Source organism: Eriocheir sinensis, chromosome 29 (genome assembly GCF_024679095.1).
Source record: "Eriocheir sinensis breed Jianghai 21 chromosome 29, ASM2467909v1, whole genome shotgun sequence".
NCBI classification, from domain to species: Eukaryota; Metazoa; Arthropoda; class Malacostraca; order Decapoda; family Varunidae; genus Eriocheir; species Eriocheir sinensis.
The window spans coordinates 15,780,445-15,800,444 of NC_066537.1; the positions used below are offsets into that span (position 1 = coordinate 15,780,445).

The 20,000-nt window shown below is 43.6% G+C and overlaps 1 protein-coding gene across 7 annotated transcripts in view; it reads left to right on the plus strand.

Moving 5' to 3' along the window:
- LOC127005145 (sodium/potassium-transporting ATPase subunit alpha-like) overlaps positions 1–20,000 on the plus strand; it is a 152,401-nt gene that overhangs the window by 65,653 nt on the left and 66,748 nt on the right. For 2 of the 7 annotated variants that reach the window (XM_050873767.1, XM_050873768.1), the window contains exon 2: positions 13,872–13,898. The exons of the other annotated variants lie outside the window; for them this stretch is intronic. In XM_050873767.1, the coding sequence (XP_050729724.1) occupies positions 13,872–13,898 (27 nt within the window). The remainder of the gene's footprint in view (positions 1–13,871; positions 13,899–20,000) is intronic. 7 annotated transcript variants of the gene reach the window in all.

Genomic DNA, 20,000 nt, shown 5'->3' on the forward strand with positions numbered 1-20,000 from the left:
CTTCTTCTTCTAATCCTTATTACCATCATTATCTTATTTCTGGCTTTCTTTTCCCCCGTTCTTATCTATTTCCTTCTCTGTGTCTCGTTCTTTACCTTCCCTTCCCCCTTATTCTTATCATTATCTTATTTACGTCCGCCTTCCCCTCTTCCGTGTGTTCTTCCCCTCCTCTTCCCCCTCTTCCTCTTCCCCTCTTCTTCTCTTCCTATTTCGTACTCTCCCCTGCATTCTTTTTTCACTTATCTATATTTTGTCCCTCCTCCCTCTCTCTTATTATTCCTCCTTTATCATTTATTCATTTCAAGGGTCGTTTTATTTCGTTCATTCTTTCCTTGCATTTTTCTCCCCTTTTTCATATTTCTTTGTCCAGTATTTTTATTTTATTTCTCCTGTTTTTATTCTCTTGTTTTTTTCTTCTTTCCTTTTTCACTTCTAATTTTCGTCTCTGGATTTTTCTTTGCTTTCTTTTCTTTTTTTTTCTTTTTCCTGCTTGCATTTTACGAGCACTGAATTCCATCTCTACTGCATTTTTTAATATTAGTCTTCATGTGTTTATTCTTATTAATATTTCCTTTACCTGTAGTGTCATTTATATATTATCAAGCATTTCTTTAACTTCCTTACCTTCACTATTATTAATGCTCTCTATCCAAGCCCCTTCCTGTGTTCTCCAACTTCCTAATGCAAGAGTCATCCTAATTTATCGCTATTCTTTCATCCCTTTCAATGGTAAAATCTGGGACCGATTGATTGGCTTCCTTCTATACTTCCTTCATCTCTGTCCCTGTACTGTCCAACTTCCTAATGCAAGAGTCGACCTGTACATCTTCATTCTTTCATCCTTTCACTGGTTAAATAAAAAACAACCTCTATTTTCTTCTTTTTATGCCCTGTTCTTGTACTGTCCAACTTCCTAATGCAAGAGTCGACCTGTACATCTTTTCACTCTTTCATCCCTTCCACTGATATACTCTGGAACAACGTATATTTACTTCTTCATATGACTCGTCTCTGTGCTGTCCAATTTCCTAATGCAAGAGTTAACCATCATATCTTCACTCTCATTCCCTTTCACTGATCAACTCTGGAACAACCTGACTGATTTCCTTCACCTGTATTTCCTCCTTCGTTTATGTGTTGTTCCTATACTGTCCAACTTCCTAATGCAAGAGTTAAACAAAACATTTCCACTCTCATCCCTTTCAATGATTAACAACTCTACTTCTACCCTTCGTCTTTATTTCCTCCTTCCTATGAATTCAAACCTTTCAAAAGGGAACTACGAATTTTAAGACGCCTTTTGAACATAAATTGATAACTCTTTTGGGGGCATCATATTTTGTCCTCTTATTTATTTTTGGGAGGGTGAATGGGAAAAGGGGGAAGGAGGGGGAGAGGGGGGCTGGGGGAGGGGGGAGAGGAGGATGGTGGGGAAAGGGGAAGAGATGAATGGTGGAGGAGGGGGAGAAGAGGATGATGGGGGAGGGGGAGAAGGGGTGTTTTCTTTTCTACTTCTTTTTTCTCTCTTCTTTTTCTTCTTTTCTTTTCTTCTACTTCCTCCTCCTCCTCCTCCTCGTCCGCTGGGTACTTACCTGTGCTGCCGTACCTGCCCGGAGCCGCGGAGATGAGGCGCCTGCATACTAATTACCTCATTACCTGTGCTGCTTCAGGTGACACTCCGCTTGCTTGTCCCATCCTCTTCTCTCCTCCTCTTCCTCCTCCTCTTCTTCTTGATCTCCTCTCTCTTCTACTTGCTTGTCCCCTCCTCTCCACTTCTCTTCTTCCTCCTCTTCTTTCTGATCTCTGCTTTCTTCTCCTCTTCTCTCTTCTCTTCGTTTCTTGTTTACTAATACTACTCATCTTCTCTATTCTTCTTCGTCCTCCTCTTCTCTTCTTCCTCCTCCTTTTCTCTTTTCTCCTTCTTCTCATCTTCTCTATTCCTCTTCTTCCTCCTCTTCTCTTCTTTCTCCTCCTTTCTCTTTCTTCTTCGTCCTCCTCTTCTTCCTTCTCTTCTCTTCTTTCTCCTCTTTTTCTCTTTTATCTTTCTTCTCTTTCTTCTCTTCTTCGTTTATCGTTTACTAATACTCCTTGTTTGTCCTCTTCTCTCCTCCTCCTCCTCCTCCTCCTCCTCCTCCTTGCCTGACTTCGCCTCTCCTCCCTTCTTTTCCTACATTTCCTCCTCTTTTTTTTCCTCCTTATCCTCCTCCATTTGGCAAGCATCCTTACCTCCATATTTTCTTTCATCTTCCTCCTCCGCTTCCTCTTCCTCTTCCTCTTCCTCTTCCTCCTTCTTCATCGATTTTCCTCCTCAGATTCTTCCTCCTCTTCTTCGTCTCCTTCATGTTGTCATTTATTTTGTCTTCCTATTCTGCATGATCCTCCTCCTCCTCCTCCTCCTCCTCCTCCTCTTCCTTCTCCTCCTCCTCTTCCTATGCCTCCTATTCCTCCTTCCACTCATTTTCACCCATTTCGTCCTTGTATCTTTTCCTCCTCCTCCTCCTCCTCCTCTTCCTATGCCTCCTATTCCTCCTTCCACTCATTTTCACCCATTTCGTCCTTTTTCCTCCTCCTCCTCCTCCTCCTCTTCTGCCTTTTGATTGGTTGGCAGACTGCATGAATGACTGACAGGCTGACTGATTACGAATCCTATTGACCGCCCGTGTGTGTGTGTGTGTGTGTGTGTGTGTGTGTGTGTGTGTGTGTGTGTGTGTGTGTGTGTGTGTAATAATAAACGGTTTATTAAGTGACTGTAGCTGTAAAGCTGAAAATATACATGTTAAAAATACAATATTGAAATAAAATAGAAAAAAAAAAGTACAATGTGAAAGGGGTATAGGGGGTCTGGGGTGGTGGGGGGGAGGTGAGGTGGTGGAATGCAGTGCGTTAGTGCTGAAGGAGGCGGTGTGGTATTCCGGGTGACGGGTCAGGTGTTTAAGCCCCAGGTCAACCCCAGGTCAAAAAAGGGTCAGGTCGCAGTTGATGGCAGGGGTGCAGGTAGAAGCGGTGTCGGCCGTCACTCAACTTAGTGATGACCTGCTAATCTCTCCAGCCGGGGAGACAAAATAGGAAGAGGTGGACCGAGAAGTGGTAGGCGTGGGAACATCAAAACGTCTGCCACTTGCCCTTGCCACTTGCCCTTGCCACTTGCCCTTGCCACTTGCCCTTGCCACTTGCCCCAACCATGAGTCCACCTGAGTGACGGGCCTCAACACTGCACTGCACCGGAACCGAATTCTCCCAGCAGCATGATGGTCGGGGTGTGTGTGTGTGTGTGTGTGTGTGTGTGTGTGTGTGTGGTGGGGTTAGTATCGACCAACCCCACTGCTGATGCCACACCCTACCCCCCACACCCCCTCCACCACCATCACCACCTCTACTACACTACCACCACCTCCTCCACCAAGTCTCATTCCACCTAAACCCTCCTCCTCCTCCTCCTCCTCCTCCTCCTCCTCCTCCACTACCACCACCTCCACCTTCATACCCACCCACCGCATTTTAGGGAGGAGGAGGAGGAAGAGGAGGAGGAGGAGGAAGAGAGGAGCCAATAACACAAATAGGTTAATGTGAGGTTATGTGGCGGAGGAGGAAGAGGAGAGGAGGCGAAGGAGGAGGAGGAGGAGGAGGAGGAGGAGGAGGAGGAGGAGGAGGAGGAGGAGGAGGAGGAGGAGGAAGAATACAAATCGACTAATGTTACGAGGTTAATTACTCTCATTAACCCGGGTATTTATGTGGTGGTGGTGGTGGTGGTGGTGGTGTTAGGAGGGGTGAGGGGGGGGGGTAATTTGGAGGGGACAGAGAGGGGTGAAATGGGGGGGGATGTGCTTTATCGAAATAGGTGATGATGGTGGTGGTTGTGGGGGGGAGGGAGAGGAGGTTGTTTAACGGAGGGGGGAAGGGGTTACTTGTAGGAGTTGGAAAAGGGGAAATATGGGGGGGAGAGGGGAAAGGGGGTTACTTGTAGAGGTTGGACGGACAGGGAGGGGGAGGGCCAATGGTGAGAGGTCACGGGGGAGGGAAAGTAATTTAGTGTTTAAGAAGGGAAGGGGAAGGAGATGGGAGGTTGTTTAAAAGAGAGGGGAAATGGGGGTTACTTGTAAAGGTCGAAAGGAAAGGGAGGGGGAGGGGAAATTGGGAAAGGGAAAGGGGGGAAGGGAAGTAGTTTAGTGGTTAAGAAGGGAAGGGGAAAGAGAGTGGAAATGGGGTTACTAATAGAGGTTAAGTAAGGGGGATAGATGGGAGAGGGGGACTGTTAGAAAGACGGGAATGGGGATGAAGGTAATTTACTGGTTAAGAGGAGGGGAGAAAAGGGAGAGGGGAAGGGGGTACTCGTAGGTGTTTGGGGGAGGGGAGAGGAAGCGAGAGGGGAATGGGAGGAGGCGAGGGGGGTGTTAAGTGGAAGGGGAATTGAGGGGAAGCATTGAATAGGTCTGACGTCCTTTCTTTTACAAGGGGGAAGGGGAATATCAGTAGGTGGGGGAGGGGGGGGAACTTACAGAGAGGGGGGAAGTGGGGGTACGAGGGAGGTAGTTTAGTGTGGGGGGAAGAGGTGGAGGTGAAGAAGGGAGAGGTGGAGGGAGTTTAGTGTGGGGGGAAGAGTGGAGGTGAAGGAGAGGGGAGGTGGAGGTAGTTTAGTGTGGGGGGAAGAGTGGAGGTGAAGGAGGGGGGAGGTGGAGGGGGCTTAATGGAGGTAGTTTAGTGTGGGGCGAAGAGGTGGAGGTGAAGGAGGGGGGAGGTGGAGCGGGCTTAATGGAGGTAGTTTAGTGTGGGGGGAAGAGGTGGAGGTGGAGGAGGGGGGAGGTGGAGGTAGTTTAATGTGGGGGGAAGAGGTGGAGGTGGAGGAGGGGGGAGGTGGAGGGGGTTTAATGGATTGAAGTGGAACATATGACGGGTGGAGGTGATGAAGGAGGTGGAGGAGGGGGAGAAAGGGGAAGGGTGTTTCTGTAACCTAAAGAATGCATGAAGGGGCGGTGATGGGTGGGAATGCTTGCAGTGGAAGGAAGGGGGGAGGTGTAAGGGGGAAGGGATAGTGAAGGAGGTGGGAGATGTAGGTGGGATGTTCGACGTTTTGTTCCATCACCACCATCATCATCACCACCACCACCATCACAACTATCACCACCACTACCATCACCACCACATCACATCACCGCTATCTATTACCATTATTGCTATCACCATTCCACATCACCACACCACCACCACTGCCATAGCCATTCCACATCATCACCACCATTCCACATCATCACCACCACATTTCTATAACATACCAACACCATTTCCATCACATATAACCTTCATCACCACCACTACTATCACCACCACCACCAACGCCAACACTCCACATCACCACCGCCACCACCACCGCCACCACCATCACCACCACCACGGGGCCATAATAATCAATAAGAGTGACCTGAGTGGTGACGCTGGCAACACTGCGACCTGGTTCTTCGTGCTCAGATTGGCAACACTGTATAATATGTCGAGTCCAACATATTATTATTATTATTATTATTGTTTGATAGATTTTTGAAGCCTATAATACAAGTTCTCTCTTTCTAGACCACTCCCTTGATATCAGTTCCGTAGTACAAGCTCTCCCTTCCTTGACCATTCCCTTGAAATCAGTTCCATATTACAAGCTCTCCCTTCATAGACCATTCCCTTGAGATCAGTTCCATATTACAAGCTCTCCCTTTCTTGACCATTCCCTTGAGATCAGTTCCATATCACAATCTCTCCCTTCCTTGACCATTCCCTTGAGATCAGTTCCATATCACAAGCTCTCCCTTCCTTGACCATTCCCTTGAGATCAGTTCCACATCACAAGCTCTCCCTTCCTTGACCATTCCCTTGAGATCAGTTCCATAGTACAAGCTCTCCCTTCATTGACCATTCCCTTGAGATCAGTTCCATATCACAAGCTCTCCCTTCCTTGACCATTCCCTTGAGATCAGTTCCATATCACAAGCTCTCCCTTCCTTGACCATTCCCTTGAGATCAGTTCCATATCACAAGCTTTCCCTTCTTTGACCATTCCCTTGATATCAGTTCCATAGTACAAGCTCTCCCTTCCTTGACCATTCCCTTGAGATCAGTTCCATATCACAAGCTCTCCCTTCCTTGACCATTCCCTTGAGATCAGTTCCATATCACAAGCTCTCCCTTCCTTGACCATTCCCTTGAAATCAGTTCCATATCACAAGCTTTCCCTTCTTTGACCATTCCCTTGAGATCAGTTCCATAGTACAAGCTCTCCCTTCCTTGACCATTCCCTTGAGATCAGTTCCATATCACAAGCTCTCCCTTCCTTGACCATTCCCTTGAAATCAGTTCCATATCACAAGCTTTCCCTTCTTTGACCATTCCCTTGATATCAGTTCCATAGTACAAGCTCTCCCTTCCTTGACCATTCCCTTGAGATCAGTTCCATATCACAATCTCTCCCTTCCTTGACCATTCCCTTGAGATCAGTTCCATATCACAATCTCTCCCTTCCTTGACCATTCCCTTGAGATCAGTTCCATATTACAAGCTTTCCTTCTTTGACCATTCCCTTGAGATCAGTTCCATATTACAAGCTCTCCCTTCCTTGACCATTCCCTTGAGATCAGTTCCATATCACAAGCTCTCCCTTCCTTGACCATTCCCTTGAGATCAGTTCCATATCACAAGCTCTCCCTTCCTTGACCATTCCCTTGAGATCAGTTCCATATCACAATCTCTCCCTTCCTTGACCATTCCCTTGAGATCAGTTCCATATCACAATCTCTCCCTTCCTTAACCATTCCCTTGAGATCAGTTCCATATCACAATCTCTCCCTTCCTTGACCATTCCCTTGAGATCAGTTCCATATTACAAGCTTTCCCTTCTTTGACCATTCCCTTGAGATCAGTTCCATATCACAATCTCTCCCTTCCTTGACCATTCCCTTGAGATCAGTTCCATATCACAAGCTCTCCCTTCCTTGACCATTCCCTTGAGATCAGTTCCATATCACAAGCTCTCCCTTCTTTGACCATTCCCTTGAGATCAGTTCCATATCACAAGCTCTCCCTTCCTTGACCATTCCCTTGAGATCAGTTCCATAGTACAAGCTCTCCCTTCCTTGACCATTCCCTTGAGATCAGTTCCATAGTACAAGCTCTCCCTTCCTTGACCATTCCCTTGAGATCAGTTCCATATCACAAGCTCTCCCTTCCTTGACCATTCCCTTGAGATCAGTTCCATATTACAAGCTCTCCCTTCATTGACCACCTCCTTGTGATCAGTTCCATATCACAAGCTCTCCCTTCATAGGCCATTCATTCCCTTGACATCAGTTCCAATAATATCAGTCAACCAGACGCTGTTCCCTTCATGGTTGTTATGAAACACTTATACAGTCAATGGCTACGCCCAACATATTGATTATCTCTGTCAGCAAATCCATGGAGCAAATAGACCAAGAAAATAAGGTAATTGACAGCGGAGTAAGTGGAGGTTAATAATGAATGCGATAAACAGTTTAGAAGGGGCCTTTGTGCTCTGAGTTGGTAATAGTGACGTTTCTTAGTAACGGAGAGCTTGGAGTACGACCCATAGTGCTTTTGTATATTAATTTCAGTTTTTGTTTTCTTTTGTTTTAGTCTCGAAAGAGGGTAAGAGGAGGAGGAGGAGGAGGTGGCGGCGGGGGAGTTTAAGACAGGAAAAGGAGAAGAACGAGAGGGATGGAAAGGAAGAGAAGGGAGAAAAAAAGATAAGAATGCAAGTAATATAAAAGAAAGATGGAATGAAAAAAAAACAAAGAAAACAGAAAGAAAGACGGAAAAAAAAGAAAGAAAGGGAAAGAAAGACAAAGAGAAATAAATAAATGTATAGATAGAATAAGGAGAATAGCAAGAGGAAAGGAAGGCAAAACAAAAACAAAAACAAAAGGAAAGGAGGAAGAGGAAGACGGAATTAGAGAGAGGAAAGGAAAGGAGGAGAAGGATGGAAGGGAAGGGAAAGGAGAAAGAGAAAGAATGAAATGAAAGACTAAAAACTGAACGAACGTGAGAAAAGAAAACAGAAAAAAAGAAGAGGAGCAAGAAAGGAAGAGAAGAGAGGAGGAAGATGAGGAAGCAAACTGAATAATAGAGAAGGAAGGAAGAGAATGATAAAGAAGGAAGGGAAGGAAGAATGAAGAGAAGAGAGAAAGGTTGTTCTTCCCCAAAAATAGATAAATAAAGGTTAGGAAAGGAGAAGAGGGAGTGGGGGAGGAGGAGGGGGAGTTTGTACCTTAAAAATCCTATAAAGGTTACGGGGAGGAGGAGTAGGAGGAGGAAGAAGAGGAGGAGGAAGAAGAGGAGGGAGGGAGGGAGGGAGGGAAGGGACCATTAAGTGTAATATATCAAAGCGGAAAATTAATTATAGAATATATTAGGGAGGAAAGAACGGAGGGAAAAACGAAAAGAGGAGGAGGAGGAGGAGGAGGAGGAGGAGGAGGAGGCTTCCCACGCGTGCTGTATTTATGGTTACTGTTTTGGGTCCACAGTGCACGATGACCTTACACGTGCCAGGCTGAAGGACGCTTGACACCCTCCTGACCTGTTTATCTATCTTTCTCTAGCAGTTTTTCATCCCTTTTTTCTCATAACTTGGTCTGATTTCATTATCGCTACCACTGTTACGACTGCTGCCACCACGGAGGCAGGATTGGCCGAGGAGCGGAAAAAGTGAGGTGATTCTGGTCGGCCGGCGGCCATACTGGTCTGGCCTGATCATGAACCTGACCATACACTAGATTTGACCTCACCCTGGCTGCTCTCTTCATTTATTCATAATATTCATTCAGCATACACTGAGCCTGCTGGATGGACGTGTCAGCGTCCCTGTGTGTCTGCGCAGCGTATGGTTGTACAGCAAGATGGGACAGTAAAGCGTGTGCATGGGAGGATGCAGTAGCAGGCCCACAGTTAAGACAGTTTTCTTCTGCCCGTGAGAAGTTACTGGTACACAGTGATATACGAGATGTTGCGAGTGGTAACAATACTGTACCAATACTAACTGTGCGTAGCCAGTATAGTGATGCAGTGCCTCAGCATTCTGTAAACATATATAAACGCTTATCTTGTGAAAAGCGGAGTTAAACGTGAAATAACAAAACTGCATGCAGATAATGCAAAGGAAAATGATGACGTGTACATTCCCGGTGCCTCGCACCTATCAAACTACTTCAACAAAACTGACGCCTGCATCGCCGGCTTCGTCGTGCACAGTCTTGGGGAATCTTTGCATTACAAGGCTTGTACTGACGCCTTAACCTTGGGAGGCGCCACGGCCTCCTCCATCCACTGCCTTATCTATCTTAAAAGCAAAGGGAGGTCATTATATCCTACGGACGACGTGATAGATATATGTGTAACAAGTGAGAACCTTTTTAGAGAAATTATGGCAGCACAAAAGCTTCACATTTACACTGGGGAGAGTGGACTTCCATAACGCGGTTAAGTGCAGTCTTACAGACATATGTCAGTAAAACATATTTTCTAATCTTAGTGATCATATTCATGACACAGCCCCCCCCACCCCCACCCACCCACACACACACACACAAACACACACACACGCTCTCTCCCTATCTCCATGTACGTATAGTCATCTAAGTATTATAATTTTCGTACGTATATTTTTTTAATGTATTACTTATATATGTCTTAAATAAAAGGTAAATAAAATGAGACGTGTGTAATACCCATCCAACCTCCATGTAAACACCACACAATGAAGTGTAACAAGCGAGTGTTTGCCAATGGAGGGCGGGGCACCAGCCGAACTGACAGACCTCATATACTGGTAAAGCGCCCGGCGAGCAGGGCCTCTCCTCCCATCCTACCTCCATGGCTCCAACTACTGCTGCTACTGCCACCACTGAATACTCCGGATGGTTTCGCAGTCATCCGTCGCGAGGTTCTAGGAGGCAAATCAGAAGGGTGATCCCCCTACGTCTGGCGGTAGGCAACACCTTGGGGCTACAAACAGTAACAGCAAGTTTGTGTTTTTGGCGTTCCATCGGCATTCTCCACTCTGCTATTGTTCTGCCTTGCCGCCCAAGACCCGAGGATCCTTTTTAGGTCTTGTTCCACCCTCTCTTTCAATAGGGAGGATCTTAGTCTCATTTCCAAGTCATTGATGTATATGATAAAGAGAATGGTCCCAGCAGTGACCCTTGCGGTACTGCACTAGACAGGGAGCCACTCGTAAAGGCGTCTGTCCATCGGGTAACACTCGTGTTTTCTACTGGTTAGCCAATCTCATAACCTCCTCCTCCAACTGATATCTTTCTTTATTTTCTTCTTCCTATTCCAACAAAAACAATAACACTAACAGTAACAGTGGGAGTAAGGATTAGGTATCCGGAGTTGAAAAAACTACTTCCTTTCTTAGGCCTTCCCATTGGCCAAGCCGCACCCACACACAGCCAATCCTTTGCGTTCTGAGGGGGGATGGGGTGAGGCCGTGACAGAGCCCCCTCTCGCCACCTAAGCGTGGCGAGACTGTGCACACTATCTCCTACACCCATTGACTGTTGTTTCTTAAGGAACTGTTCGTGTCTAAGGCTTTCTAGAAGGCTGGAATATAAGACGTTAAGAAAACTTCCTCACACTTTTCACACAAGAGGATCTAACAACCATTCCGAAGAGGGTTCAGGCATAAGAGGGCAGGGATGGCGACAAATTGAGGTATATATTCATCACCAGGCAGGTAGTCTAGGATGAGACTGATAAGTTAAAGAAAAATAAATCGCCAGGTCCTGAAGAAATATTTCCACGAGTTCTGAAGGAATACAAGGAGGTACTCAGTGGCCCACTAACCGATATTTTTAAGATATCAATAGATTCAGTTATGTGCCCATCCTTTGAAAAGTAGCAAATGTGACACCGATTTTCTAAAAGGGGGACTGGTCAGCTGCTTCCAACTCTCTCCCAATAACATCGGTTGTAGGCAAGGCTCTGGAGTCCATAATAGCCAGGAGCATTCGGGATCATCTAGAGCAGTATAGCTTGATTCACGACTCGCAGCATGGGTTCACGAAAGGTGGGCATGCCTCACCTATCTCTTGTCCTTCTTTAATAAATCAATTGAGGCAGTAGACAAAGATGAAAACTGTGATGTAATATATCGATTTTACTAAGGCGTTTGACAATGTTCCTTGCCACCGACTGTTGTTTAAATTAAAGGCTCACGGAGTAGACGGTAAAGTTTTGAACTGGATCAGGGCATGACTTAGCAACAGAAAGCAAAGAGTGCAAATCAGTGGTAAAAGATCTGACTGGGGATGTGTTGCGAGTGGGGTCCCATGCACAAGGTTCGGTATTCGGTCCACTGGTGTTTTATCATTTATATCAACGATGCCACACCATGAACCTAAGGAAACACTCACTAGAACCCAAGTGGTCTCCTTCACGGCCTTTGGAAATAGTTGATGTGAGAGGTGGAATGATCGGTCGGTATTGTTAGACGCTCCCTTCTCTTGCATCCATCATTTCTAAAGGCAAAATAAGAGGTCAAACGCGTCTCCATAGGTGTTTCTTTACGTTCACGGTACAGAGGAAGGGTCAGACTACCACCAGGGTCATAAAACTACCCCTGGAAATGCCCGCAAATCCCACGAAAGCCTTGTTAAATGTTTGTACTTGGGCGCTGGAATGTTTAAGAATATGACCCTCCGGAGATGGCGACTCTGGTCCTCTGTAGTCTCCGTGTGTCCTTGTTTGTCCTTGGGCGTGATGAGGAAAGGAGGAGGAGGTGTACGGAGAGGAAGGAGAGTAGTAGTAGTTGTTGTTGTCGATGTTATTGTTGGTGTTCTTGTATGAATTGGAAGGAAAGAGAAGAACGAGGGAAGAGGTGAAGGAGGAGGAGGAGGAGGAGGAGGAATATAGAAGAAAGAATCCTTTATCTATAAACATTTTTAAAACGGTACTAAACTGAAGATGATGTTGATGGTGATGATGATAAGTAGAAAGAGAAAGCCTGATTCAGCGCCACCACCATCTCCACCACCACTGTCACTACGACCACCACCAAACCACCGTTCCCATAACACCACCCAAACCACCACCACCACCACCACATATCACTTCTACGGCTACCACATTCACCACACCTCCTCCATTCCCAGCACACCACCCCAACCACCACCAATACCACCATCACCACCACAACCACCATCACCACCACCACACCAACCGAACCACTACCACCACCACCACCACCACAACCACCATCACCACCACCACACCAACCGAACCACTACCACCACCACCACCACCACATATCACTTCTACAACTACCACATTCACCACGCCTCCGCCATTCCCAGCACACCACCACCACCACCAAGACCACCACCACCACCATTACATCATGCCCTACCATCACCACCACCACCACCACCACAAGGGACAGAACATAGAGGACAGAGCATGCATGACCTTTCTCACTCCTTCTCTCCCCTTCCCCCCTCCCTTCGTCCCCAACCCCCCAACACGGAGCCGGCAAGTTTGGGCAAGGGAAGGGGACGGGAAGGGAAGGGAGGGGAGGGAGGAGGAGGTGGGAGGGGGGTATGGTGAGGGAGCGCGATCAATGTTTGGAGGTGGAATAGCCCGGTGGAGGAAGAGGAGGAGGAGCAGGAGGAGGAGGAAGAAGAAGAAGAAGAGGAGGAGGAGGAGGAGGAGGAGGAGATGTAGGGCCTAACCACAGAAATTTTCGAGAGGAGGAACACACACACACACACACACACACACACACACACACACAGAGAGAGAGAGAGAGAGAGAGAGAGAGAGAGAGAGAGAGAGAGAGAGAGAGAGAGAGAGAGAGAGAGAGTTTACCCTTCGCCACAAAGTAAGGTCAGGTGAGGTCGGTCAGGTCAAACTTTCCTCCTCCTCCTCCTCCTCCTCCTCCTTCACCTCTTCCCTCGTTCTCCTCTTTCATTCCAATTTATACAAGAACACGAACAGTAACATCCACAACAACAACTACTACTACTACTACTACTACTACTACTACTACTACTACCACCACCACCACTACTACTACTACGCATACATCAGGGAATAAATTGCTGGAAAAAAACTCCCTCCCAGCTTCCCCGTGACCTATTTTCCGGCCCCGCTGTGCCTCCTCCCCGCGGCCTATCGTGTTATAAAGAAAAGTTGATGGCGTCATTATGAATCTTGGTGACGTAAGCACCGTGCTTCATTAGGGCTCACTGGAGAGGAGGAGGAGCAGCAGCAGAAGGAGGAGGAGGAGGAAGAGGAGAAGCGTGAATAAGCGGGGTTGAAGGGAAACGTTGTGGCGGGTATGCATGTATGAACTTATACATAATTTTATATATTTATACATGCATACATACATATTCATACATACATACATACATGAGTGTTTTTAAGTAGTTTTGTATATTTTAAGCTATGAAGAGTACGTTTTTGAGAGAGAGAGAGAGAGAGAGAGAGAGAGAGAGAGAGAGAGAGAGAGAGAGAGAGAGAGAGAGAGAGAGAGAGAGATTAAACCTTATACATGCAAAGTCTTTATAAAATGGAGAATACTGCGAGATTGGTTTCAGGAGACGGTAAAGATAGATACAGATAGATAGAGGAATAGATATAGATATAGATGAGACAAATAGATACTTAGTAGTTTAATAGATATAAATAAATAAATACAAATAGACAGATTAACATAGATAGATAGAGATGAGACAAATACAAGTAATAGAGAGTAGTTTCATAGAGGTAATTAGACAGAGATACAAGTAAAGTAACCGAGATAGCGTGTCACCTGGGGCAACGAGACTCACCTGGCGAGCGGAAGACTAAACCCACCTGTCTTTCCTTGCTTACAGACCGCTGCCGAGAATGGCGACGCTACAGTGAGTTCGGGGGAGAGCAAGGGGCGGGGGGGAGGCAGGGGGAAGGGGGGAGACTGGGGGAGGAGGAGAGAAGAGAAGGAAAGGCCTAAAAAAATATATTCGGCCTATCTCCTTCATTATCTTCCTCCTCCTCCTCCTCTTCTTCTCCCTCCTCCTCCCTGCCCTATCTGATATTCCCCTCCCCCCTGTAATGGCTCGTTGTTGTTGTTTTTGTTGATGTAGTTGATGTTGTTGTTGGCACACTAATTGTATTTTTGAAAGCATATCTCTAATTCCGTTTTTCCTCACTCGTTGTTATTATTGTTGTTGTTGTTGTTGTTGTTGTTATCTCTTTCCCCGTGCACTATTTTTATCTATGTAACTTTTTTTTTTTTTCATCTTGTTTATATTGGCGTCTCCCTTTTGATATTGATAATGATGATTGCTGTTTCTTTTTTGCTGTTGTTGTTGTTTTTGTTTTTAATTCGCATTCGTAACTTCCTTTTTTTTTATTTTCTGCTCTTTTTTTTCTTCCTTACACCACCATGTTTTTCCTTCATGATTGGTTGGTTTCCTTATTGGTCACATAATCTCTTTGTATGATTGGCTTGTTTATTTATCATTTATGTTTATTTATTGTTTTTTTTCTCGTTCTGTGTTCAATGTTTTTTCTCGTGTTTTCGTTTTTTCCCTTTTATTATGATTTGCTTTTTTTCGTTTAACTATTGCATTTTTTTTTCTCTCTCTTAAACAGTTACTTTTTTTTTTTTTTTTGGTTCTTTTGATGACGGTAATGTTTTTTTCTTTCGTTTTCTCATTCACTGTTTTTTTTCCTTTTTTGTCTTTTTTTATTTTTCTCACCTCGTTTTTTTCGTATTTTAATATTTTTCTTCGTTTATTTTCTGATATGATTTGTTTTTATTTTGCATTTCCTCATTTTTTGTATATGATTTGTTGTTTTCTTGCATTTCCTCATTTTCCCTCCTCTTATGAAGCGCTTTTCCGCATTTTTTGTTACCTCTCTTGTTTATTTTCATTCTTTTCATAATGTTTTTCCCTCATTTTTGGTATATAATTTGTTGTTTTCTTGCATTTCCTCATTTTCCCTCCTCTTATGAAGCGCTTTTCCGCATTTTGTCATAATATTCTTCCCTCTCTCCCTCCCTCTCCTTCTCATCTCGTGTTGTTATGGCCTTTCCTTTCCTGTTCCCCGGCAATCATCATAATAATGTTTTCCATGCATAATATTACACACGGCGGGTCCAGCTGAAATTAATTGACGGTAAGGACCCCCACCTGTGCAATCCACCTCCCCTTCCACCTACTTACCTACACCACCAACCACCTACTGACCATTATACCCACAACCCACCCACCCACGCACCCACCTGCCTACCAACTTGCTTACTCACTACTTACTCACTCACTCACTCACTGACTTACTTACTAATTACTTACTTACAGACTTATTCACTTACAGACATACTTTCTTACTTTACTTACTTGCTTGCTCACTCACTCACTCACTCACTTACTTATTTACTTACTTACATACATACTTATTCACTTACAGACATACTTACTCACTTACTTTTTTACTTTACTTACTTACTTACTTACTTATTCATTTACAGACATACCTACCCTACCACTAACCACCAACCTGCATATTGACCTGTGTGTGTGTGTGTGTGTGTGTGTGTGTGTGTGTGTGTGTGTGTGTGTGTGTGTGTGTGTGTGTGTGTTTGCTCCCTCAGTTTTCCTCTTATTATTATTAAGGAATGTTTTAAGAAATTGTATGTTTGGCCTTGCTCTCATTATTGTTTATTTCTTGGACGTGTTGTTGATGTTGTTGTTGTTTTAATACTGTTGTTGCTGCTGTTGGTGGTGCCGCCGCTGCTACTACTACTACTATTCTTGTTGTTGTTGTATTTGAATTTCCTCTATAACAAATCCTCTTTTTTTCCCTTTTGTAATTAATGTAACAGCTTTTTTTCCATCATACGGACGATCCAGTTATATGTGACCGTTTCCAATTTCTTCTTTTTCCTGTTTATTCCCCTCTCTTCGAATTCTGTAATGTTCCGCGTTTAGCATAAGAGTGGTCCAATTGTGTTTGAATTTTTAACTTAGGAGACAGACCAAGGACAAAATAAAGTTGAAAAGGCAAAAGCCTGAATTCTTAAACGTGTGGGCGCCTCAGTTCGCCTATTCGAAAAGCCTCGTAGAAGTTGCTGGGATTTTCATGGATTGTTTTGTGATCCTGGTGATGGTTTTACCCGACCTCTGCACCTTGAACGGGAGACAATCCATGAACACCCGGTTAGTCTTCTCTGTGGCCTTGGGAAATAGACGTAATGGGAGCCCTATACGTTGAAGAATATGGGCCAGGGACTCCAACTCCGTGCCTCCACATAAATGGTGCGGAAGATGCCGAGGGGAGTTATCCATTGTGGTAAGAAAGTCTTGTTTCTCCCCTCGTGAAAGAGTTTAAGATGAAAAAGTCTGTTCTTGAGTTTACCAGTGAAAGGGATGAAAAAAGGAATATATGCTGGTTAACTCTTGCATTAGGAAGTTGGACAGCACAGGGACGGATCACAGAGTTTACCAGTGGAAGCGATGAAAGAACAAAGATATACTGGTTAACTCTTGCATTAGGAAGTTGGACAGCACAGGGACGGATCACAGAGTTTACCAGTGGAAGCGATGAAAGAACAAAGATATACTGGTTAACTCTTGCTTTAGGAAGTTGGACGTCAAAGGAATGGGTAGGTTTATTGTCTTCCTATTTTCCACAACAGCTTTTCATCATAAGAACGACCAAGACAAATTGTCCTTAAGTTCACCAGTAAAAGGGGTGAGTGAAAATAAACTGGTTAACTCTTGCATCAGTAAGTTGGACAGCTGAAAATGGACAAGTTTATTCTTGGTTTTAATTTCTTTACCAACCTTATCATCACAAGAACGATCAAGTCAGGCTGCTCTAGAGTTTACCAGTGAAAGGGGTGAAGAAGTGAAGATACTGGTTAACTCTTGCGTTTGGAAGTTGGACAGCACAGAAATTGGCTTGCTTATCTTCCTTTCCTAATTTTTGTAACAGCTCATCATAAGAAGTGTTAGGGATGAAACAATGAAGACACCCATTAACTCTTGCATAAGGAAGTTGGACGGCACAAGAACTTTTCTTTCCTAATTTTTGTAACATACCATAAGAAGTGAATGGGATGAAAGAATGAAGACGTACTCATTAACTCTCGCATAAAGAAGTTGGCCAGCACAAGAACTGGCATGCTCATATATATTTCATAACTCCTCTAACAACTTCACATCTCAAGAAGGATCAAATTATAGGTAACCACGGATCGATACCTGCCGTCATACCTGCCTTGCGCCTCACCTGTACGATCACTGTGTTTGACTTGTGTGATGAAGAGTGTGTGTGTGTGTGTGTGTGTGTGTGTGTGTGTGTGTTTGGTAAGCGTGAGGAGGGAGGGAGTGTTGTTGATGATGATGATTATATTACTGTCATTGTATTATTTTTATTTTTTCTACGTCGTATTTTTATTATTGTTATTATTGTTATTGTTATTGCATGGTGCTGTTGTGGCTTTATCAGTTGCAATAATAATAATAATAATAATAATAATAATAATAATAATAATAATAATAATAATAATAAGAAAAAGAAAAAGAAGAAGAAAAGAATAATAATAATAATAATAATAATAATAATAATAATAATAATAATAATAATGATAATGGCTAACTTCCAAAAAAAAAATATCATCAACCATAAATTTCATAATACTTAAAAAAAAAAAAGAACAGCAACTTCATTTAAATTCGGAAAAGAGGAAAAGTTAGAATATCATCAGTGTGTGTGTGTGTGTGTGTGTGTGTGTGTGTGTGTGTGTGGAATGAAACAAAAGCAATTCTCAACATTTATTATTTACTCACCTTTAAGACAATTTGCGGCCGGGAAAAAATATTAAATGGGTGAAGGTTAAAACGTTGATTATGGTAATTTTTTTGGCGAGGGGAAAAAAGGTAGCCATTGTGAAGGAAAGGAAAATGGCCGATTGCTAGTTAGGCCTAATTTATATATATAGCCCCCCCATCTCTCTCTCTCTCTCTCTCTCTCTCTCTCTCTCTCTCTCTCTTCCCTCCGTTTTCTTCCTCATCCACATTTTATTTAATTTTTGTTTTCTTCGTCTTCTTTTCTGCTTTTCTTTTTCTCATTTTTCTTCTTTTCATCTCCTATTAGCAACAGTATCTTTTTTTTCTTCTTTTTTTTCGTCCTCTACTTTGTTTCTCTTCTTCCCTCTCCCATCTCCTTTCTCCCCTTCCTTTCCTCCTCTTTCCTCTTTCTATTTCATCCCTCTCTTCCCCTCCCTTCTATCTGTATGTGTCTATGTCTGTATTTCTTTTCTCTCTCGCTGACGTATAATCAATTCTAAGTCTATTTGCATTTATTATAGTTCAAACATCACCCTCAAAAAAACATCACCAACAACGTAGTACACTCGAAGCAATCAATAGTCACTCGCGTAGCATAAAGAAGTAATAACATTGTATTAGTTCATGGCGAGGACTTATGAGTATTGTTATATTAGTTCATGGCGAGGACTTATGAGTATTGTTATATTAGTTCATGGCGAGGACTTATGAGTATTGTTATATTAGTTCATGGCGAGGACTTATGAGTATTGGAATTTGGAAGACTTTCTTATACCGGTTCCATTATGAGTGTATGACTGCACCCACTCCAGACTCCAGAGCCTCGCCCAGAAAGGCAAGGCTGTGTTGTGTGTTGGGGTCCCTCAGTCACCAAGTCGTTGTGGTCCCTCCGATACCAAGACGTAAGATTAGTGGTTTTGGCCGCGTACCGTATGCACCCAACCTTTCCTTACCTTACCCTCATACTTATACCGATGCTTTCCCTCTTCGTCCACTCTGATCAGCAAACGAATAAAAGATGAGGTTAAAGACATGGATAAGCTTTTGATCTCTTGACTTAAAACGCGTAGATATAACCCAACCTTACCTTACCTTACCCCCATACTTATACCAGTGATTTCCCTCTTCGTCCACTCTGGTCAGCAAACGAATAAAAGATGAGGTTAAAGACATGAATAAGCTTTTGATCTCTTGACTTAGCTTCCATACGCATAGATATTACCCAACTGTACCTTATCTTACCTCCATACTGATACCAATGATTTCCCTCTTCGTCCACTCTGGTCAGCAAACGAATAAAAGACGAGGTTAAAGACATGGATAAGCTTTTGATCTCTTGACTTAAAACGCGTAGATATAACCCAACTTTACCTTACCTTACCTCAATGTTGTCAAAGCTAGCTATTAAACTCCTGACTTAGCTTACATAGGCGTTGAAATGGTTGTGTTGGTATGGAAATGAGATACCTTTCTGCTAATACACCTGACTTCAATTTTAGGCTGTTCAAAATAAGATAACAACTAAAATATGATGTCAAAGATGCGAATTAGCTTATAAACTCCTGACTTAGCTTACATAGGCGTAGAAATGGTTGTGTTGGTATGGAAATGAGATACCTTTCTGCTAATACACCTGACTTCAATTTTAGACTGTTCAAAATAAGATAACAACTAAAATATGATGTCAAAGATGTGAATTAGCTTATAAACTCTTAACTTAGCTTACATAGGCGTAGAAATAGTTGTGTTGGTATATAAATGAGACACCTTTCTGCTAATACACCTGACTTCAATTTTAGGCTGTTCAAAATAAGATAACAACTAAAATATGATGTCAAAGATGCGAATTAGCTATTGAACTCCTGGATAAACAAACATATACTTAGCTTTGTGTAGTCGCTGATTCTTTCTTTCTTTCTTTCTTTCTTATCAATCTTTATCTAGTAACCGATAGTATATAGATGAAAATACCTTCTTTCTATTTCTTTCTTTCCTTCTTTCACTTTCTGACCTCTTTCTTTCCTCCTATTTCGTTCGTTCTTCCATTATCTTTCTCTTCTTTCTTTCTTTCTTTCTTTCTCGCTGTTCTTAGTATATGGATTAGTGCATTTCCGTTCTGTTTTCCTAGAGAGAGAGAGAGAGAGAGAGAGAGAGAGAGAGAGAGAG